General features: G+C 43.2%; 1 protein-coding gene across 2 annotated transcripts in view; it reads left to right on the forward strand.

The window, feature by feature from the left end:
• Positions 1 to 20,426, forward strand: part of LOC106588177 (sorting nexin-27) — a 58,701-nt gene extending 38,275 nt beyond the window's left edge. Inside the window, exons 6-13 of one of the 2 annotated variants that reach the window (XM_014176902.2) lie at positions 5,340 to 5,418; positions 5,747 to 5,910; positions 9,591 to 9,680; positions 9,960 to 10,109; positions 10,258 to 10,386; positions 10,635 to 10,694; positions 15,932 to 15,980; positions 16,583 to 20,426. In XM_014176902.2, the coding sequence (XP_014032377.1) occupies positions 5,340 to 5,418; positions 5,747 to 5,910; positions 9,591 to 9,680; positions 9,960 to 10,109; positions 10,258 to 10,386; positions 10,635 to 10,694; positions 15,932 to 15,980; positions 16,583 to 16,602 (741 nt within the window). In that variant the 3' untranslated portion in view covers positions 16,603 to 20,426. The remainder of the gene's footprint in view (positions 1 to 5,339; positions 5,419 to 5,746; positions 5,911 to 9,590; positions 9,681 to 9,959; positions 10,110 to 10,257; positions 10,387 to 10,634; positions 10,695 to 15,931; positions 15,981 to 16,582) is intronic. The other variant, XM_014176901.2, reaches the window with a different exon arrangement.
• Positions 20,427 to 20,680: the final 254 nt, after the last annotated feature.

A 20,680-nucleotide genomic window follows, 5' to 3' on the forward strand; every position in this document is an offset into this window, starting at 1 on the left:
GGCTGTGCCGGGTGGATATTATAACAGAAAATGGTCAAGATGTTAAAATGTTCATAAATGACCAGCATGGTCAAATAATAATAATCATAGTAGTTGTCGAGGGTGCAACAAGCACGTCCGGTGAACAGGTCAGGGTTCCATAGCCGCAGGCAGAACAGTTGAAACTGGAGCAGCAGCACGGCCAGGTGGACTGGGGACAGCAAGGAGTCATCATGCCAGGTAGTCCTGAGGCATGGTCCTAGGGCTCAGGTCCTCCGAGAGAAAGAAAGAAAGAGAGAATTAGAGAGAGCATATTTAAATTCACACAGGACACCGGATAAGACAAGAGAAATACTCCAGATGTAACAGACTGACCCTAGCCCCCCGACACATAAACTACTGCAGCATAAATACTGGAGGCTGAGACAGGAGGGGTCAGGAGACACTGTGGCCCCATCCGATGAAACCCCCGGACAGGGCCAAACAGGCAGGATATAACCCCACCCACTTTGCCAAAGCACTGCCCCCACACCACTAGAGGGATGTCTCCAACCACCAACTTACCGTCCTAAGACAAGGCCGAGTATAGCCCACAAAGATCTCCGCCACGGCACAACCCAAGGGGGGGGTGTCAACCCAGACAGGAAGACCACGTCAGTGACTCAGCCCACTCAAGTGACGCACCCCTCCCATGGACGGCATGGAAGAACACCAGTACGCCAGTGACTCAGCCCCTGTAATAGGGTTAGAGGCAGAGAATCCCAGTGGAGAGAGGGGAACCGGCAAGGCAGAGACAGCAAGGGCGGTTCGTTGCTCCAGCCTTTCCGTTCACCTTCACACCCCTGGGCCAGATTAAACTTAATCATAGGACCTACTGAAGAGATAAGTCTTCAGTAAAGACTTAAAGGTTGAGACTGAGTCTGCGTCTCTCACATGGGTAGGCAGACCATTCCATAAAAATGGAGCTCTAAAGGAGAAAGCCCTACCTCCAGCCGTTTGCTTAGAAATTCTAGGGACAATTAGGAGGCCTGCGTCTTGTGACCGTAGCGTACGTGTAGGTATGTGCGGCAGGACCAAATCGGAAAGATAGGTAGGAGCAAGCCCATGTAATGCTTTGTAGGTTAGCAGTAAAACCTTGAAATCAGCCCTTGCCTTAACAGGAAGCCAGTGTAGGGAGGCTAGCACTGGAGTAATATGATCACATTTTTTGGTTCTAGTCAGGATTCTAGCAGCCGTATTTAGCACTAACTGAAGTTTGTTTAGTGCTTTATCCGGGTAGCCGGAAAGTAGAGCATTGCAGTAGTCCAGCCTAGAAGTAACAAAAGCATGGATTAATATTTCTGCGTAATTTTTGGACAGAAAGTTTCTGATTTTTGCAATGATACGTAGATGGAAAAAAGCTGTCCTTGAAACAGTCTTGTTATGTTCTTCAAAAGAGAGATCAGGGTCCAGAGTAACGCCGAGGTCCTTCACACTTTTATTTGAGACGACTGTACAACCATCCAGATTAATTGTCAGATTCAACAGAAGATCTCTTTGTTTCTTGGGACCTAGAACAAGCATCTCTGTTTTGTCCGAGTTTAAAAGTAGAAAGTTTGCAGCCATCCACTTCTTTATGTCTGAAACACAGGCTTCTAGCGAGGGCAATTTTGGGGCTTCACCATGTTTCATTGAAATGTACAGCTGTGTGTCGTCCGCATAGCAGTGAAATTTAACATTATGTTTTCGAATGACATCCCCAAGAGGTAAAATATATAGTGAAAACAATAGTGGTCCTAAAACGGAACCTTGAGGAACACCGAAATTTACAATTGATTTGTCAGAGGACAAACCATTCAGAGACAAACTGATATCTTTCCGACAGATAAGATCTAAACCAGGCCAGAACTTGTCCATGTAGACCAATTTGGGTTTCCAATCTCTCCAAAAGAATGTGGTGATCGATGGTATCAAAAGCGGCACTAAGATCTAGGAGCACGAGGACAGATGCAGAGCCTCGGTCTGACGTCATTAAAAGGTCATTTACCACCTTCACAAGTGCAGTCTCAGTGCTATGATGGGGTCTAAAACCAGACTGAAGCGTTTCGTATACATTGTTTGTCTTCAGGAAGGCAGTGAGTTGCTGCGCAACAGCTTTTTCAAAAATGTTTGAGAGGAATGGAAGATTCGATATAGGCCGATAGTTTTTTATAATTTCTGGGTCAAGATTCGGCTTTATTACTGCCACTTTTAGTGAGCTTGGTACACATCCGGTGGATAGAGAGCCGTTTATTATGTTCAACATAGGAGGGCCAAGCACAGGAAGCAGCTCTTTCAGTAGTTTAGTTGGAATAGGGTCTAGTATGCAGCTTGAGGGTTTGGAGGCCATGATTATTTTCATCATTGCGTCAAGAGATATAGTACTAAAACACTTTAGTATCTCCCTTGATCCTAGGTCCTGGCAGAGTTGTGTAGACTCAGGACAATGGAGCTTTGGAGGAATACCCAGATTTAAAGAGGAGTCCGTAATTTGCTTTCTAATGATCATGATCTTTTCCTCAAAGAAGTTCATACATTTATTACTGCTGAAGTGAAAGCCATCCTCCATTTGCGAATGCTGCTTGAATGAATAAGCAGGTCCATCTTAAATCTGGTATTAGGCAATGGGCTATCGGTTTCATACAAAATATTTATCATTTTCTTGGCTATTTCTATGGCCTCTGCTATAGTAATATGTTGCAGTACTTTACAAACCGTTTATATACACCCTTTAAAGAGTGTATCATTTTCAATGTGATGCAACTCGATAGTTAAATAGTGCTTTTACACAATGTAGAAACTAGTATTGCACCAATGACTTTGTAATTTCAATGACAGGTTTTTGTATCAACATTTGAGCTTTTTATAATAATCAAATGTCTTCACATGTTACGTATTAGTTTCTAGTGTACAACGTGCTTCAAAAGTATTTAGAATTCATATAGGCTATGACGTCAATTAAAAATATACACTGCTCAAAAAAATAAAGGGAACACTTAAACAACACATCCTAGATCTGAATGAAATAAATAATCTTATTAAATACTTTTTTCTTTGCATAGTTGAATGTGCTGACAACAAAATCACACAAAAATAATCAATGGAAATCCAATTTATCAACCCATGGAAGTCCGGATTTGGAGTCACACTCAAAATTAAAGTGGAAAACCATACTACAGGCTGATCCAACTTTGATGTAATGTCCTTAAAACAAGTCAAAATGAGGCTCAGTAGTGTGTGTGGCCTCCATGTGCCCGAATGACCTCCCTACAACGCCTGGGCATGCTCCTGATGAGGTGGCGGATGCTCTCCTGAGGGATCTCCTCCCAGACCTGGACTAAAGCATCCGCCAACTCCTGGACAGTCTGTGGTGCAACGTGGCGTTGGTGGATGGAGTGAGACATGATGTCCCAGATGTGCTCAATTGGATTCAGGTCTGGGGAACGGGCGGGCCAGTCCATAGCATCAATGCCTTCCTCTTGCAGGATCTGCTGACACACTCCAGCCACATGAGGTCTAGCATTGTCTTGAATTAGGAGGAACCCAGGGCCAACCGCACCAGCATATGGTCTCACAAGGGGTCTGAGGATCTCATCTCGGTACCTCATGGCAGTCAGGCTACCTCTGGCGAGCACATGGAGGGCTGTGCGGCCCCCCAAAGAAATGCCACCCCACACCATGACTGAACCATCGCCAAACCGGTCATGCTGGAGGATGTTGCAGGCAGCAGAACGTTCTCCACGGCGTCTCCAGACTCTGTCACGTCTGTCACGTGCTCAGTGTGAACCTGCTTTCATCTGTGAAGAGCACAGGACGCCAGTGGCGAATTTGCCAATCTTGGTGTTCTCTGGCAAATGCCAAACGTCCTGCACGGTGTTGGGCTGTAAGCACAACCCCCACCTGTGGACGTCGGGCCCTCATACCACCCTCATGGAGTCTGTTTCTGACCATTTGAGCAGACACATGCACATTTGTGGCCTGCTGGAGGTCATTTTGCAGGGCTCTGGCAGTGCTCCTCCTTGCACAAAGGCGGAGGTAGCGGTCCTGCTGCTGGGTTGTTGCCCTCCTACGGCCTCCTCCACATCTCCTGATGTACTGGCCTGTCTCCTGGTAGCGCCTCCATGCTCTGGACACTTCGCTGACAGACACAGCAAACCTTCTTGCCACAGCTCGCATTGATGTGCCATCCTGGATGAGCTGCACTACCTGAGCCACTTGTGTGGGTTGTAGACTCCGTCTCATGCTACCACTAGAGTGAAAGCACCGCCAGCATTCAAAAGTGACCAAAACATCAGCCAGGAAGCATAGGAACTGAGAAGTGGTCTGTGGTCTCCACCTGCAGAACCACTCCTTTATTGGGGGTGTCTTGCTTATTGCCTATAATTTCCACCTGTTGTCTATTCCATTTGCACAACAGCATGTGAACTTTATTGTCAATCAGTGTTGCTTCCTAAGTGGACAGTTTGATTTCACATAAGTGTGATTGACTTGGAGTTACATTGTGTTGTTTAAGTGTTCCCTTTATTTTTTTGAGCAGTATATATTTTCTGGTGCTTGTACATTTTGTTGTGCTCCTAGCTTTTCTTTTTAAGTCGGGAGCACCAGTGCTACCAATGACATTGGAGAAAAAAAATGGAAAGTCCTGCCTAGAGGGCAACAGTGTGTACTGGCTTTCTTTACAACCCAGCGCTGCAATACCTGGGACCTGCGTGGCCTGTATTCACAAAGCATCTCAAAGTAGGTGTGCTGATCTAGGATCACGTCCTACCGGTCTTATTATGATATGAAAGTCATAACTGATCCGTGATCAGCGATCCTACTCTGAGACACGTGGGCCGTGTTCGAGAGACCGTAACATTACAGACCTTTCAGATAGAAATGTTGATATGATTGCTGTGTCAGATATGATGGGGACTCGTCAGCTCTTCATTCTATTTCTAACTGTCAGTACACCTCTAAATACACCCCTGATTCAACCAATCAACTTCTATATTAATAATACATTTTATTTTAAGCGCTTTTCAAGACACCCAAAGTCACTTTACATGCACAAGAAAATCTGCAGGATAAAAATAATAAAATCTCACATTAAAATAAGTGTACATAAAAGTACACTAAACATAAGGACAGACGAACAATGGAAATATTAATGAAATCATCAAGACCCTGGTTAGTTGAATCATCTGGTGGGTTAATGCTGGGACAAAGTTTGCACTCATAGGACCAGAGTGTATAACACTAGATCAATATCAATGCATGCATAGCTCTTATGTGACTGAATGGTGCTTTACTATCAATAACTGATGGGCCGCCACTGTACTTTCCCTCTCTCCACCCCCCAGGCTTTAGTGATGAAGGTTGGTATGGACAGCATCATGGCCAGCTACTTTGCCCTCTTTGAAGTCATCAACCACTCCTTTGGTAAGACCATTCATCTGTTTATTCATTAATTCCTCTGGAGTCCATAGCTAGTCCATGTACCGACCACCTTCACCCTTTCACCTTTACTCTTCTGATCAGTACAGTTGCATCTCAGTAGTCTGAAGTGGCTTCCTCTCCATGTCTCTATCCCTTCAACTGCATTGATCTTCAAACACAGAGAAATTGAAATGAAAGTAGTCACCAAAACATGTTTCCGCCATGCCGTCTCCTCACAGCCTGTGTTTCTCCAGATCTGTGCTGATGACAGGAAGGTGAAACCTCTAGTCTATTGAGACGTGCCCTTAACCTCCTTTCCCCCTTTCCCTAGTGAGAAAACTGGCCCCCAACGAGTTCCCCCACAAGTTGTACGTGCAGAACTACACATCGGCCGTGCCGGGTACCTGTCTGGCCCTCCGCAAGTGGCTCTTCACCTCTCAGGAGGAGGAGCTGCTCAGGGACAAACCTCTGGCCGTTCACTACTGCTTCCACCAGGTAAGAGCTCTCTCTTGACTGTCATTCCAACTATCTGTTGGAGGCTTAAAATACTTTAAACTTTCAAATCTGGCTGACAATTGTTGTAGTCCAGACCAATGTTCCCTCTAAGCTTTCGCGCAGCTCCCCTTCGGACTGCCGTGCAGAAGAAATATGAGCCCGTTCAGAGAAGCATGAGATTGAACTTCACTCAACTTTCTAGAGTTTTCTCCTTTAGTTAACACTATCAACATTTTGCTCTACTGTGGGAATTGTGCTCAAATCAATGCAATATTAGCCACTCTCAATGTAACATACCGAAACAAAACGAAGTATGCAAAACTAACTGCAAGAGATTTTCTTGTCGGCAGAGCTCATTAGGGTAAAATTCTATTGCATTGACAGGCACGACTCAGGCCCGTACTCTACACAGACCGGTGCGCCATAACCAATCAGAGCTGCAGTAGGCCTGTTTGAGTGGCGCAGCGGTCTAAGTCGCTGCATCTCAGTGCAAGAAGCATCACTACAGTCCCTGGTTCGAATCCAGGCTGTATCACATCCGGTTGTGATTGGGAGTACCATAGGGTGGTGCAAAATTGGCCCAGCTTTGTCCGGGATTGGCTGGAGAAGGCCGTCATTGTACAGTTGAAGTTGGAAGTTTGCATACACTTAGGTTGGAGTCATTAAAATTCATTTTTCAACCACTCCACAAATTTCTTGTTAAGAAACTAGAGTTTTTGCAAGTCTGTTAGGACATTTACTTTGTGCATGACAAAAGTCATTTTTCCAACAATGAAAATGGCTTAAGGACAATAAAGTCAAGGTATTGGAGTGGCCATCACAAAGCTCTAATCTCAGTCCTATAGAAAATTTGTGGGCAGAACTGAAAAGGCGTGTGCGAGCAAGGAGGCCTACAAACCTGACTCGGTTACACCAGCTCTGTCAGGAGGAATGGGCCAAAATTCAACTTATTGTGGGAAGCTTGTGGAAGGCTACCTGAAATGTTTGACCCAAGTTCAACAATTTAAAGGCAATTCTACCAAATACTAATTGAGTGTATGTAAACTTTTGACCCACTGGGAATGTGATGAAATAAATAAAAGCTGAAATAAATCATTTTCTCTACTATTATTCTGACATTTCACATTCTTTAAAATAAAGTGGTGATCCTAACTGACCAAAGACAGGGACTTTTCACTAGGATTAAATGTCAGGAATTGTGAAACACTGAGTTTAAATGTACTTGGCTAAGGTCTATGTAAACTTCCGACTTTGTTCTTAAGTGACTTGCCTAGTTAAATAAAGGTGAATATATATATATATATATATATATATATATATAACTCAGCAAAAAATGAAACGTCCCTTTTTTAGGACCCTGTCTTTCAAAGATAATTAGTAAAAATCCATATAACTTCACAGATCTTCATTGTAAAGGGTTTAAACACTGCTTGTTCAATGAACCATAAACAATTAATGAACATGCACCTGTGGAACGGTTGTTAAGACACTAGCAGCTTACAGACGGTAGGCAATTAAGGACACAGTTATGAAAACGTAGGACACTAAAGAGGCCTTTCTACTGACTCTGAAAAACACCAAAAGAAAGATGCCCAGGGTCCCTGCTCATCTGCGTGAACGTGCCTTAGGCATGCTGCTAGGAGGCATGAGGACTGCAGATGTGGTCAGGGCAATAAATTGCAATGTCCGTACTGTGAGACGCCTTAGACAGCGCTGCAGGGAGACAGGACAGACAGCTGATCGTCCTCGCAGTGGCAGACCATGTGTAACAACACCTGCACAGGATCGGTACATCCGAACATCACACCTGCGGACAGGTACAGGATGGCAACAACAACTGCCTGAGTTACACCAGGAATGCGCAATCCCTCCATCAGTGCTCAGACTGTCCGCAATAGGCTGAGAGAGGCTGGACTGAGGGCTTGTAGGCCCGTTGTAAGGCAGGTCCTCACCAGACATCACCGGCTACAACGTCGCCTATGGGCACAAACCCACCGTCGCTGGACCAGACAGGACTGGCAAAAAGTGCTCTTCACTGACGAGTCGCAGTTTTGTCTCAGCAGGGGTGATGGCCGGATTCGCGTTTATTGTCGAAGGAATGAGCGTTACACCAAGGCCTGTACTCTGGAGCGGGAGCGATTTGGAGGTGGAGGGTCCGTCATGGTCTGGGGCGATGTGTCACAGCATCATCGGACTGAGCTTGTTGTCATTGCAAGCAATCTCAACACTGCGTTACAGGGAAGACATCCTCCTCCCTCATGTGGTACCCTTCCTGCAGGCTCATCCTGACATGACCCTCCAGCATGACAGTGCCACCAGCCATACTGCACGTTGTGTGCATGATTTCTTGCAAGACAGGAATGTCAGTGTTCTGCCATGGCCAGCGAAGAGCCCGGATCTCAATCCCATTGAGCACGTCTGGGACCTGTTGGATCGGAGGGTGAAGGCCAGGGCCATTCCCACCAGAAATGTCCGGGAACTTGCAGGTGCCTTGATAGAAGAGTACGGTAACATCTCACAGCAAGAGCTGGCAAATCTGGTGCAGTCCATGAGGAGGAGATGCTGCCGTACTTAATGCAGCTGGTGGCCACACCAGATACTGACTGTTACTTTTGATTTTGACCCCACCTTTGCTCAGGGACACATTATTCCATTTCTGTTCGTCACATGTCTGTGGAACTTGTTCAGTTTATGTCTCAGTTGTTGAATCTTGTTATGTTCATACAAATATTTACACATGTTAAGTTTGCTGAAAATAAACGCAGTTGACAGTGAGAGGACATATCTTTTTTTGCTGAGTTTATATGTATTAGTTACAGTTCTATTTCTTGTGTTTTTGTTCTACTTGACATTTGTATGCATTTTTTTATAGTACTACTTATATTCATTACTGCATTGTTGGGATAGGGCAAGCAAAGGCATTTCACTGTAGGTTACTTGTGCACATGACAATAAAACATTTGATACATAGGCCTAATTCAATGTAAAAGCTCAGCTGTTAAATTCGAATTTATACCGGTATTATAAACCACTCTGTCTATGATATTGCAAAACTAAAATATATATATTTACTATGTCCAATTAAATGAGATGTGCATGGTCATTTTTTTCGAAAGTCTCATGTAATGTAGGCCTACATTGAACACCACACATTTGGTGCTACTGTAGGCAGAATGATAGAACAGCTATTTCCATGTTATAATGTTATGGGATGCATTTTTCTCCATTGTTTTTGATGGTAGGCCACTGGTAGATCTACATTGATTAAATAGCCACAGTAGCCAACTTAACTGTAACTTAAAGCGGGTACATCCTCTGTGTTCACAGTGAACGCGTGCCAGAAGTTGCACAGAATTTTCACGTAGTTCAGGTTTGCACTCAGCAGACCTGAAATTTGCTCAGGGCCCCAAAAAATGGAGGTAACATTGTTCCAGACCTACTCTGTCATATAGCTAGCTATACGTTTTATTTTGTTTGTTTTGCTTTTCAAGAGCTTTGAGATTCTGTCTGTAGCGGAAACATTTCTGGGTGACTCTTACTGGTCCTGAGTCAGTGGTAGCCTACTGTGTCAATACTGATCCGTGGTCAGTTTGAATGAGATTACACCTGCGTGCCACTGCTCTTTGCTAGTTTAGATGAAATGTGGTCTCTAACAAAAGCCCCTTTCTCTGTCTGCTAAGGCATTGGATGACGTGAAAAAGGGATTCATCAAAACAGAAGACAAGTCTTACCAGCTGACAAAACTGGCAGAACAGCGCAAGATGGCCATGGTTAGTCCCTTTTTCTAGTCTCTTGTTTCTATTCTCTTCCCATTGCAAGTGGTCCTCTGTAGCTTAGTTGGTAGAGCATGGCGCTTGTATGCACGGATGACTAAGTCACTTTCGATAAAAGCATCTCATAACGTACAGTGTGAGTGTGTACAGTGTCGCTGTTATCTGTCCATTGCTGACATAATGTTTAGATGTATTAATGTGTATATTGTATGTGTACGTTCCTGTTTGGTGTCTACCTGTGTGGTTGATGGAGGTCTGTTGTCTTGTGTCTGTCAGTATCTGAGTCTGCTGCGCTCCTGTGAGGGATACAATGAGGTCATGTTCCCCCACTGCTCCTGTGACTCCCGGAGGAAGGGCCACGTCATCACGGCCATCAGCATGCACCACTTCAAGCTGCACGCCTGCACAGAGGACGGCACGCTTGAGGTGAGTGAGATTGGAGTACGAGTACACTGACTTTATGGTGTGTGTGCGGCGCTTCTATCACACACACAACAAAAGGAAAAACATTTGAGTGTGTACACACTGGCTCATACTGTGTGGGTACTTACCATTCTCTCTTCTGCTTCATCAGAACCAGGTGATATCGTTTGAGTGGGCGGAGATGCAGCGCTGGGACACTGACGAGGAGGGCATGGCGTTCTGCTTTGAGTACGCCAGGGGGGAGAAGAAACCTCGCTGGGTCAAGATCTTCACACCATACGTGAGTCTACAATACACAACAGACAAAACACACTTGGACAGCCCACATAAAACGCTGGGTTAAGATAGCCAGCCATTAATGGAATACAACAGGATATAGAAATTGAGAGTGGAGTCTGTCCCAAATGGCATACTACTTTTGACAAGGGCTCTGGGAATAGGGTGCAATTTTTGGGACATAGACATTGTTGATGAAAAAATAGATTTGGAGCAGTTTCTTCTAACAAAGTGAGTGTCGTCTCTCCCCAGTTCAACTATATGCACGAGTGCTTCGAGAGGGTCTTCTGTGAGCTCAAGTGGAGGAAACAGGTAAGAGTCACACCCTTCCTTCTCCAATACACAACTAATTGTATGTATCCCAAATGGCACCCTATTCTCTTTATAGTGCACTACAGTTGACAAGGGCCCGTAGGGCTATAGGGCCTCATAACTGTTGCGTGAATTTCACAATTTACATTTAAATTGCATGGTTCCCGTTCTAAATCAGCATTGTCGTAAAACTGTGAACGAGCAATAAAACTCCGCCTGGAAAACGCCTACATTCACATTTTATGGTGACAATAACGCCCTTTATTTGCTGTATGCAACAACAAAAAACGAATTGTGGTTCAATATTTAGTTTATCAATAGATTATTATCGGGTTGATATGTCCTGCCTTGGTCTAGGCTCTGAGATTAATTGGGCAATGATGTTGCGCTCCTATCGAACAGCAATACTGCCTACCAGTACTGTCAAATATTTTATATAAGATACTGGTCTATTGACTGTGTTGGCAGAAAGTTCTAATCTTTAGCAGTAATTTATGCTCTATCTGGAACAATGAAAAACTTGATACATAGGCCTACTTCAATGTGAAAGATCAGCTGTTCAATTCGAATGTATACTGGTATTATAAACCACGCAAAACTTGAAATATATATATATATATATAGCCTATCTATTTACAATTAAATGAGATGTGCATGGTAATTTGTTGTAGGGCTCCTTCGGGAATATGAACCCGTTACGGCCAGAAAAGATTCCAGTCAAAGGTTTGAACACACCTACTCATTCCAGGGTCTTCATTTATACTGTTTTCTGCATTGTAGAATAGTGAAGAAATAACAGATATGGAATCACGTCTTAAACAAATCAAAATATATTGAGATCTTCTGTAGATTCTCAATATAAAACACAGATTTTTGCTCTTCTCACAAATGGCAAATGGTTGCATTCTTGTTAATATTTTAGTTTTTTTATGGATAACCTTTTCATCATATCCTCCATTTGCACAAAATACTTACTTGCCAGCTTGCAATACAATATTTCAACCACTAGTAGATGTGCGTACACATGGTCTAAAGTTTGCAGGGAGGTGAGCACATACGTAAAGTTAAAATTCCAACTTTTGTGTGAACTGGCTCATGCACATTTTGGGGTATATTTTGTATGTATGCACGGTTTATAAGTGAGGCCCCTGGTCAAAAGTAGTGCACTAATATAGGGAATAACAGGTTTTTTTACGGAATCAAAAAGGGGTTTAGGCAGGGGGTGTGGCAATGAGCACAGTTGGAAAATTCTATGCATGCATACAAGGAATGGCCATTTTTCATTACGAACTTAATGGAAACATGCAACAATAGCAAGTCTTACAGTCAAAAGGCTATAGCCTATTATTGAACATAAATGTTAACTCAGACAGGAAATTTCACAGCCGCTGAGCGAAAACTTGAACGGTGTGAAAATTCTGTGCCACTTCCGGCTTGCGTTTATTGTTTAAGTTAGTTTTAACAGTGGCCAACTATGCTAATGTGGCTATTTGATCATGATGTCGGCCTACCAGAGTGGCGTACCATAAAAAACAATGGAGAAAATGCATCCCATTACATTTTAACATGGAAATGGCTGCTACTGTAGGCTGAATGAAAGAACAGCTAATATGTGGTGTTCAGTGCCTACATTCCATGGGACTTTTGGAGAAAAACACCATGCATTGTTTATCCACTTGTCCTTCAGACAAGGTGACTGAAAATGTTCTTTGATGCAAGAAACCAATCTACAAAATACAATTTATTATTATTCCCATACCATTATTACAGAAAATCAAATTATGCTACCCTCTGCCTGTTGGCTGCTTAGCTTATTCAAGACCGTCTGAAATACAACACTTCCCTTTTAAGACGTAAAAAAGGTCTTTACTTGACTTGCCTTTCTAAGATGGCTAGAAATGCACACATTTTGTGTTCTTGTTGGAAGCAACTACTTCACCATTGTTGACTAGAAATGAACTATAACTGAGCTAATAACTCACTAACTAGCAAAGAATATGAACAAATGTGCAGACGTGGCTACATGCAGCTTTCACTTTGATCTCGAAACAAGGCATCTACTCGCGATCACTCATACTCTGTAGCCTAAACACAGTCCAGTTCAATGTGAATGGCACAGATCCATATATGGCAATGGCTATTTGCATATAGAGGCCTACTGCAGCTCTGATTGGTTATGGCGCACCGGTCTGTGTAGAGTATGGGCCCTGAGTCGTGCCTGTCAATGCAATAGAATCCTATTCCAATGTGCTCTGCCTACTAGAAAATCTCTTGCAGTTAGTTTTGCATACTAAATCTTGCGTAGTTTGTTTTGTTTCAGTATGTTACATTGAAACTGGCTAAAATTGCGTTGATTCGATCACAATTGCCACAGAAGAGCGAAACGTTGTGTGTTAACTAAAGGGGAAAATTGTAGAAAGTTGAGTGAAGTTCAATCTCGTGCTTCTCTGCGCTGGCTCATATTTCTTCTGCGTGGCAGTCCAAGGTGGAACCGCACGCAGCTTAGAGGGAACATTGTTGAACATGCAACTCCTGTAATGAAGCAGCTAATGAAACGTCATTTGCCAAAATGCGATTTGTGGGACAGCTCAGTTTTAATCAGCGCACCAAATGCGAGCGGTTCCATATGTGTAAATAAGGTTAAATTCAATTTAGAAAATGTGACAGATGAAAATCTGTTAAACTCAGAAAAAGGGGGAATCTAAATATGCAACAACTAGGATTGGTTGCTAATATGACTAGGATTGTGCCTTTGGTGCCAGGACAACGAGAGAAAGTTGATATGAAAACCAATAGAACAGTAGAGAAATTATGGTTATTGGCATTAGGAAGTCTTTATAAATAATTGCCTCCACGTTTTTGCTAGGCTACTTTGAAGCAAGGTAAGACATACAGTGGGGGGAAAAAGTATTTGATCCCCTGCTGATTTTGTACGTTTGCCCACTTACAAAGAAATGATCAGTCTATCATTTTAATGGTAGGTTTATTTGAACAGTGAGAGACAGAATAACAACTAAAAAATCCAGAAAAACGCATGTCAAAAATGTTATAAAATGATATGCATTTTAATGAGGGAAATAAGTATTTGACCCCTCTGCAAAACATGACTTAGTACTTGGTGGCAAAACCCTTGTTTGCAATCACAGAGGTCAGACGTTTCTTGTAGTTGGCCACCAGGTTTGCACACATCTCAGGAGGGATTTTGTCCCACTCCTCTTTGCAGATCTTCTCCAAGTCATTAAGGTTTCGAGGCTGATGTTTGGCAACTCGAACCTTCAGCTCCATCCACAGATTTTCTATGGGATTAATTAAGGTCTGGAGACTGGCTAGGCCACTCCAGGACCTTAATGTGCTTCTTCTTGAGCCACTCCTTTGTTGCCTTGGCCGTGTGTTTTGTGTCATTTTCATGCTGGAATACCCATCCACGACCCATTTTCAATGCCCTGGCTGAGGGAAGGAGGTTCTCACCCAAGATTTGACGGTACATGGCCCCGTCCATCATCCCTTTGATGCGGTGAAGTTGTCATGTCCCCTTAGCAGAAAAACACCCCCAAAGCATAATGTTTCCACCTCCATGTTTGACGGTGGAGATGGTGTTCTTGGGGTCATAGGCAGCATTCCTCCTCCTCCAAACACGGCGAGTTGAGTTGATGTCAAAGAGCTCCATTTTGGTCTCATCTGACCACAACACTTTCACCAGTTGTCCTCTGAGTCATTCAGATGTTCATTGGCAAACTTCAGATGGGCATGTATATGTATCTTGAGCAGGGGGACCTTGCGGGCGCTGCAGGATTTCAGTCCTTCACGGCGTAGTGTGTTACCAATTGTTTTCTTGGTGACTATGGTCCCAGCTGCCTTGAGATCATTGACAAGATCCTCCCGTGTAGTTCTGGGCTGATTCCTCACCGTTCTCATGATTATTGCAACTCCACAAGGAGAGATCTTGCATGGAGCCCCAGGCCGAGGGATATTGACAGTTCTTTTGTGTTTCTTCCATTTGCGAATAATTGCACCAACTGTTGTCACCTTTTCACCAAGCTGCTTGGCGATGGTCTTGTAGGCCATTCCAGCCTTGTGTAGGTCTACAATCTTGTCCCTGACATCCTTGGAGAGCTCTTTGGTCTTGGCGGAGAGTTTGGAATCTGATTGATTGATTGCTTCTGTGGACAGGTGTCTTTTTTACAGGTAACAAGCTGTGGTTAGGAGCACTCCCTTTAAGACTGTGCTCCTAATCTCAGCTTGTTACCTGTATAAAAGACACCTGGGAGCCAGAAATCTTTCTGATTGAGAGGGAGTGAAATACTTATTTCCCTCATTAAAATGCAAATCAATTTATAACATTTCTGACATGCGTTTTTCTGCATGTTTTTGTTGGTATTCTGTCTCTCACTGTTCAAATAAACCTACCATTAAAATTATAGACTGATCCTTTCTTTGTCAGTGGGCAAACGTACAAAATCAGCAGGGGATCAAATATTTTTTTCCCCCACTGTACCTCATTAAGAAAGTAAAACGTTCAGGGTTTAAATTATTATACTGCCTCAAGCTCACATTTCAAAGTGGTGCCTATCGTTGACTATAGCCTATGCACTCAAATGGCGAATGGAAGGAGCACTCGAATTATGAGTTGAAATTTAGAAATAAAAATGGTAGTCCTTTTTAATCGTGGCCATCAAAGTTTTTAACACGCGATTGCATTTAGAATTGTTGGGCTTATAAAAGCACGTTTCACTCCAGTACTGTCTTTTTTTAGGCGCTCTCACGTTGTCTGACAGGTGATAGGCTATTTCCCGCTTCTCAAATTAGGCTCTGTATGCTGTGCGTGTGATAAATACGATACATAACAACTAACGGATACCCATGGACCAATTAAACCCACTAAATTATGCAAAATCCCTGAACAGGAAGCCATTTGGGACACAGCCATTGTCTTACAATGTTATATAAAAATACATGTTTTATTGTCACATACACTGGATAGGTGCAGTGAAATGTGTTACAGGGTCAGCCATAGTAGTACGGCACCCCTGGAGAAAATTGGGGTTAAGTGCTTAAGGGCACAGACAGATTTTTCACCTTGTTGGTTCAGGTATTCAAACCAGCGACCTTTCAGTTACTGGCCCAAGAGTTTTAGACAATGGATTTTACAACATTAGGCAGTCTAAATGTCAATTTTCACCTCTCTCTGCCGATGGTTCTTGTCTCACACTTTTCTCCTTTCCCTATCCACATTTTAGGTTGAAAAAGAGGCCTCTGACAAAGACAACCAGAACTGCAGTAACAATGGTAAGTGTGGTCTGGGAAGATCCTGTCAGCCTTGTCCAACATAAACCACATGAACCCTTCACAATGCTGCTGTTTCCAGTAAGTACATGGTGGATGTGTGAGAGAGAAAGATTTTACGAGTTTTAACAGTCCACTATACTCAGTGTCATAAAAGCTTAAAGCACCCAAGTCCAACACTCCCAATAGGTAAGAATGAGTGAGAACAGAACAAAGTTAATTATCTTCTGAGGTGAGGTGTACAGGAGCACAAATACAGGTGTATGCTTATGGGCATAAAAGAACAGCAGCCATGTGATCCACATCAAGGTCACTTCACAAAGATGAATAGACACAGACTGATAGGTATTTACCCTGTGGGAGAGTCTGATACAGCAAAGGCAAATTAACAGCAAAGGAATATTAAAGCCAGATGCAAAGTGACCAGTAAAGGCAAATTAACAGGGGAGAAAAGTGAACAGCAAAGTAATATTAATGGCAAAGGAAAGTGGACAGCAAATGAACAGGAAAGGTGAAGCACATCAAAGGCAAATGAACAGCAAAGGCAGAAGTGTAGAGTGAACATTGGACACTGTCTGCTCTGATTGTTACATTTCTATCTGCAGCTTTACTGGTCAGGAAGTGAGCGGTTGAGTTTGGTTTCTTGAACCTTCTCTCTATTCTAGAATATCTCCCTGCTCTGGAGACACAGAAGGGATGGCGCCATCTAGGGGGCGAGATCGCCACATCCTAAATACTCCACCAGAATCGGTCCACTCACGCCATCACAACCGAGAATGCCATCTGCAAAAGAAACAAAAAAAGAGAACTGAGGCGATTCACTCCAGAAACCGGAAACCAATTTATTTATTTTTAGTTTTTTAATGTATCACACAAACCCAGGAATTCGCAGATAGACGACAAGCAATGAAGGAAAAAAAAAACATGTCATTACTAGATGTTCATAGAACAGCATATATTTTTTCCTCCATGCATCACCGCTGACATGGGGCGGGACACTAGCTGAGTTCTTCCACCCCACTGGTTGAGGAAACCGAACAGTACTGTGCGATTGGTCAATGTTCACAGCAGCCTGCTACACCATTGGACGAAGGGAACATCTTGACGCGATCAACAGATGACACGCCAGCGAGGAAGCCAGCCGGCATCTGCAAAGTGATTGTGAAGGCCAGTTCTGCAACACGTTTGGTCCGGGCCAATGCTTTCAATGTGCCTCTGGTCTGCTGAACTACAAGATGATATGCTGGGAAACATGATCGAGGGTGGGCGGGACACCATTGTCACTGGCAATGCTAAACGGGATATAGCATTGTTTTCACTGTTGCAGGACATAATCAGATTATGTTTTTTGGACAAGGGTGGTAAGAAACAAAAGGTTATCTGTCAAAAGCCTAAGAGGCTATAGGCTACAAAAATAGTCACACAATCTGTATATAAGCTCCCAGTAATTAATTGGGTGGTTTACCCAATCAATTACTGAGAGTGTGTGTGTGCAACTCTATTTTTATAGTCTACAGTTTACTCGGCATTAGTCAGCACCTCTAACTTTTTTGGGTGTGCGCCAGCTCATGCTTTTCAAAAGAATAGGAGACAAAAGTAACATGCAAGGGGTTATGGTCATAAAAACTGTACACTTATGTTTTAGGAAAACCTGCTTTAGTGATTGATTAATATAAGAGCTCAAGAAATTACTTTCTTATTCTAACCGTGTAGAAAGTTGACAATGGAGCTTCCTCCTTGGCTTCTCATCCTTGCTCTATTTTTCACATTTTCTAACCTATCTAATACACTCTTGTTTAGAATGTCTGTTGGCAGCTCACCACCACTGAAAGTGTGAACATTTATCCCCTTAAAATTGTTCTGGTAATTCATTAGAATCTCCAAGTTCAGAGATAAAATTAGGTTTTTCATCAGTGGTGTTTGCATCTACTCAATGAAGTCAAGGCTTAACCTTGAACTAAACGTTCAGAGAAACTAGAAACGAAGTGAATATTTCCCCCACTCTGAGTATTGATCGACATATACAGACTGGGAGAAAGGGAATGGAAGTGTGTGTGTGTGTGTGTGTGTGTGTATTCGGGTGCAGTGCTTAGCGCAACCAGCAGAGGGCAGTAGAGTACTACTAAAGTACCACTCGGTACTACTGAGTCAGTGTTGAGCGGACCAAGCGAGGGAAAGGTCTTTCAGGACCTTCCGTAGACATTGCTTCCCTGGGCTCTGTAACTCACCACTGAGTACTGCTCTGCAGTTTAACTGTGTCAGGAGGACAAATGGTGTGTGTGTGTGACCTGCGTTAACAAGTGGGACCGTGGCCACAGCAGACCGAGCAGGTCCAGTTATGATGCAGGTTGTCTCTCTGTTGCCCCTCATTGCACCTTGCCTAACCAAATGGTTATAGTATTAGGCTGGTGTGAGCATGCGTCTCCAGTCTTTCCTCAGTATTGTTAAGGCGGTAGGCCTGATTGGGGCGTGGCCATGGGGGTTTAGGTTTTGAGGCAGCAGATAAAGACTCAAGGCAGCATCCCAAATGGCACCCAATTCCCGAGGTACTTCTCTTGACCGGGGCCCATAGGGCTACATAGGTAATAGGGTGCCATTTGGGATGCAACCCAGAGAGGGTTTTGCTGGGTGACAGCTGTGCAGATAGAGATGGATGGGTGGTATTTCCCCTCCCCTAGCGAGCTATGCCTTGCAGCCTTTTCAGGCTGTATAAGGTTAGCCCACATCCCTTCCATGCCTCAACTATGTTGAAATGAAGGCTATTACTGAAGTTTGACAGGTGTAACATTGTACCATTCTTAATTGCATGGTTCTGCACTCTTGCCTCCCGAAAGGAGAATTGGCAATGACAAAACGATACACTAGCATGTCCGTTATAAATGCCACTGCTGCATTCTGAAAGAAGTGCTGAAGATGTGCAATTGAGGTGCTGCCTATTTGTTTTGACAGCCAGAGTAATAGCCAATTTAGAGATGGATGACATAAAGATAGCAGATGCTCTACCAGAACGTGTGTGTGGTTTTGAGAGAGGGGACAGCGACAACTAGCGTGTGTGCCTGAGCGCGCCTCCTTTCAGGGTGCCAGTGTTCCGTTCCTCCACTCCAGGTTGGTCTGCCATCAGACTAGATGTGGTTGCCTTGGCAGCACTACGCTGTCTGAGCATGCCTAGTCTAACATCGCCCCAGACCACGTAACTGACTCACACGTATAACATATTCATGTTAATGTCATAATGGTATGTGTCCTTGAGATAAAGCATTTGACAAGACTTCGGTGTACATCCCTAGGCTGTAGCAGGTGCTCTCTTAGCTTTTATACCCTGGGAATACAGAGGCGCATACGAATACACAGGTGCACACTTGTATGTATGTATAGTGGGGTGTCCTTGTCATCAGTGGTCCATCGTCATGGTAACAGGGAGCAGGAGCCGGCAAGATGCCAGTGATACTAAGAAGAAGTCTTTGGCTAATTTGCTCCGAGCGACAATAGCGCAAGTCACCTGCGCATACTTTGCTTTATCTCTATAATGTCCGTTTTAAGAGAAGTATCATGTCTCCCCTATCGAATGGATTTCAAAGGTCAGTCACCCCTGTACCTTTTTTGTTGTGGTATTATTAAAAGGTCAGTGTCCTCCTCTGATAGCAGCTTGACACTGTTGTAGTCCAGTTACACCACCCTTCTGAACGGAACAACGCCACTCCAGGGCTGCTTTCAGTAGCCAAACATTGTCGACCTTTGCAGATAGAAATGTCATGAATTGAGCTGGTATGACTCCTTATTCTGCATGTCAGAGAGGGGTGTTTATTCTACATGCTGTATTTCTATCTGAACGTTCAAAAATGTTCTGCCCTGCTGAACGCACCCCAGCGATGAAGGACATCACACACTTCTTTCCATATGAGCTAGACGTTCTAAAATAATAACATGGTAGGCCTTTGTGTAGTTAAAACATTTTATTTCTGTACCTTACGCTTCAGGTGAGCAGAGCTTTTGTTCGATGGCAAGTATAGGCACATTAAAACCTAGACTTGTTTCTTCTTCAGCATAACTTGTAAATTATTGCAAAATTGTCATTTGGATAAAAATGCACTTTCTCTCGATTGAAAACATATAATTTATTTCAGCAAATTATTAAAGTTGTGGGAAATCATAGTGTTGTGTGCTAGCACCACTGTTGGGTCAGTTATTTTGTGTAGGGTATTTGGCGAAGCAAGCGCTAACTTAAATATACATTAAGTCAAGTTCTGGAAGTAAAGCAGTGTTGCATTTACTCAAACTAAAGACATGAATTAATAACTGATACTGAAACTCAAATGGGAAGTTTTTTTATATCTTACAATATATGAAGGTTTACTAACCAATGTAAAAAGGAAAAACTGGTTTGAAAATGTAATGTAGAGTAATAAATTGTAACGTTATTTTAAATAAAATGATATATTGAAGAAAAAAGTGTTCCAAATGTTTTGTTTACTATACTTTTATTCCTGTTCATCCCTAGGGCAAAGACTAATTGATTGTGGTCACACACACACTGTCTTGTTTTACTAACCTTGTGGGAACATACAATTGATTCACATTCAAAATCCTATTTTTCCTAAACTTAACCAAAATTCTAACCCTAAACCCCCTAGAAATAGCCTTTTTCCTTGGGGACCGACAACATTTTCCGTTGGTGTAATTTTTGTTAGTTTACTATTCTTGTG

Source organism: Salmo salar, chromosome ssa27 (genome assembly GCF_905237065.1).
Source record: "Salmo salar chromosome ssa27, Ssal_v3.1, whole genome shotgun sequence".
Lineage (NCBI taxonomy): Eukaryota > Metazoa > Chordata > Actinopteri > Salmoniformes > Salmonidae > Salmo > Salmo salar.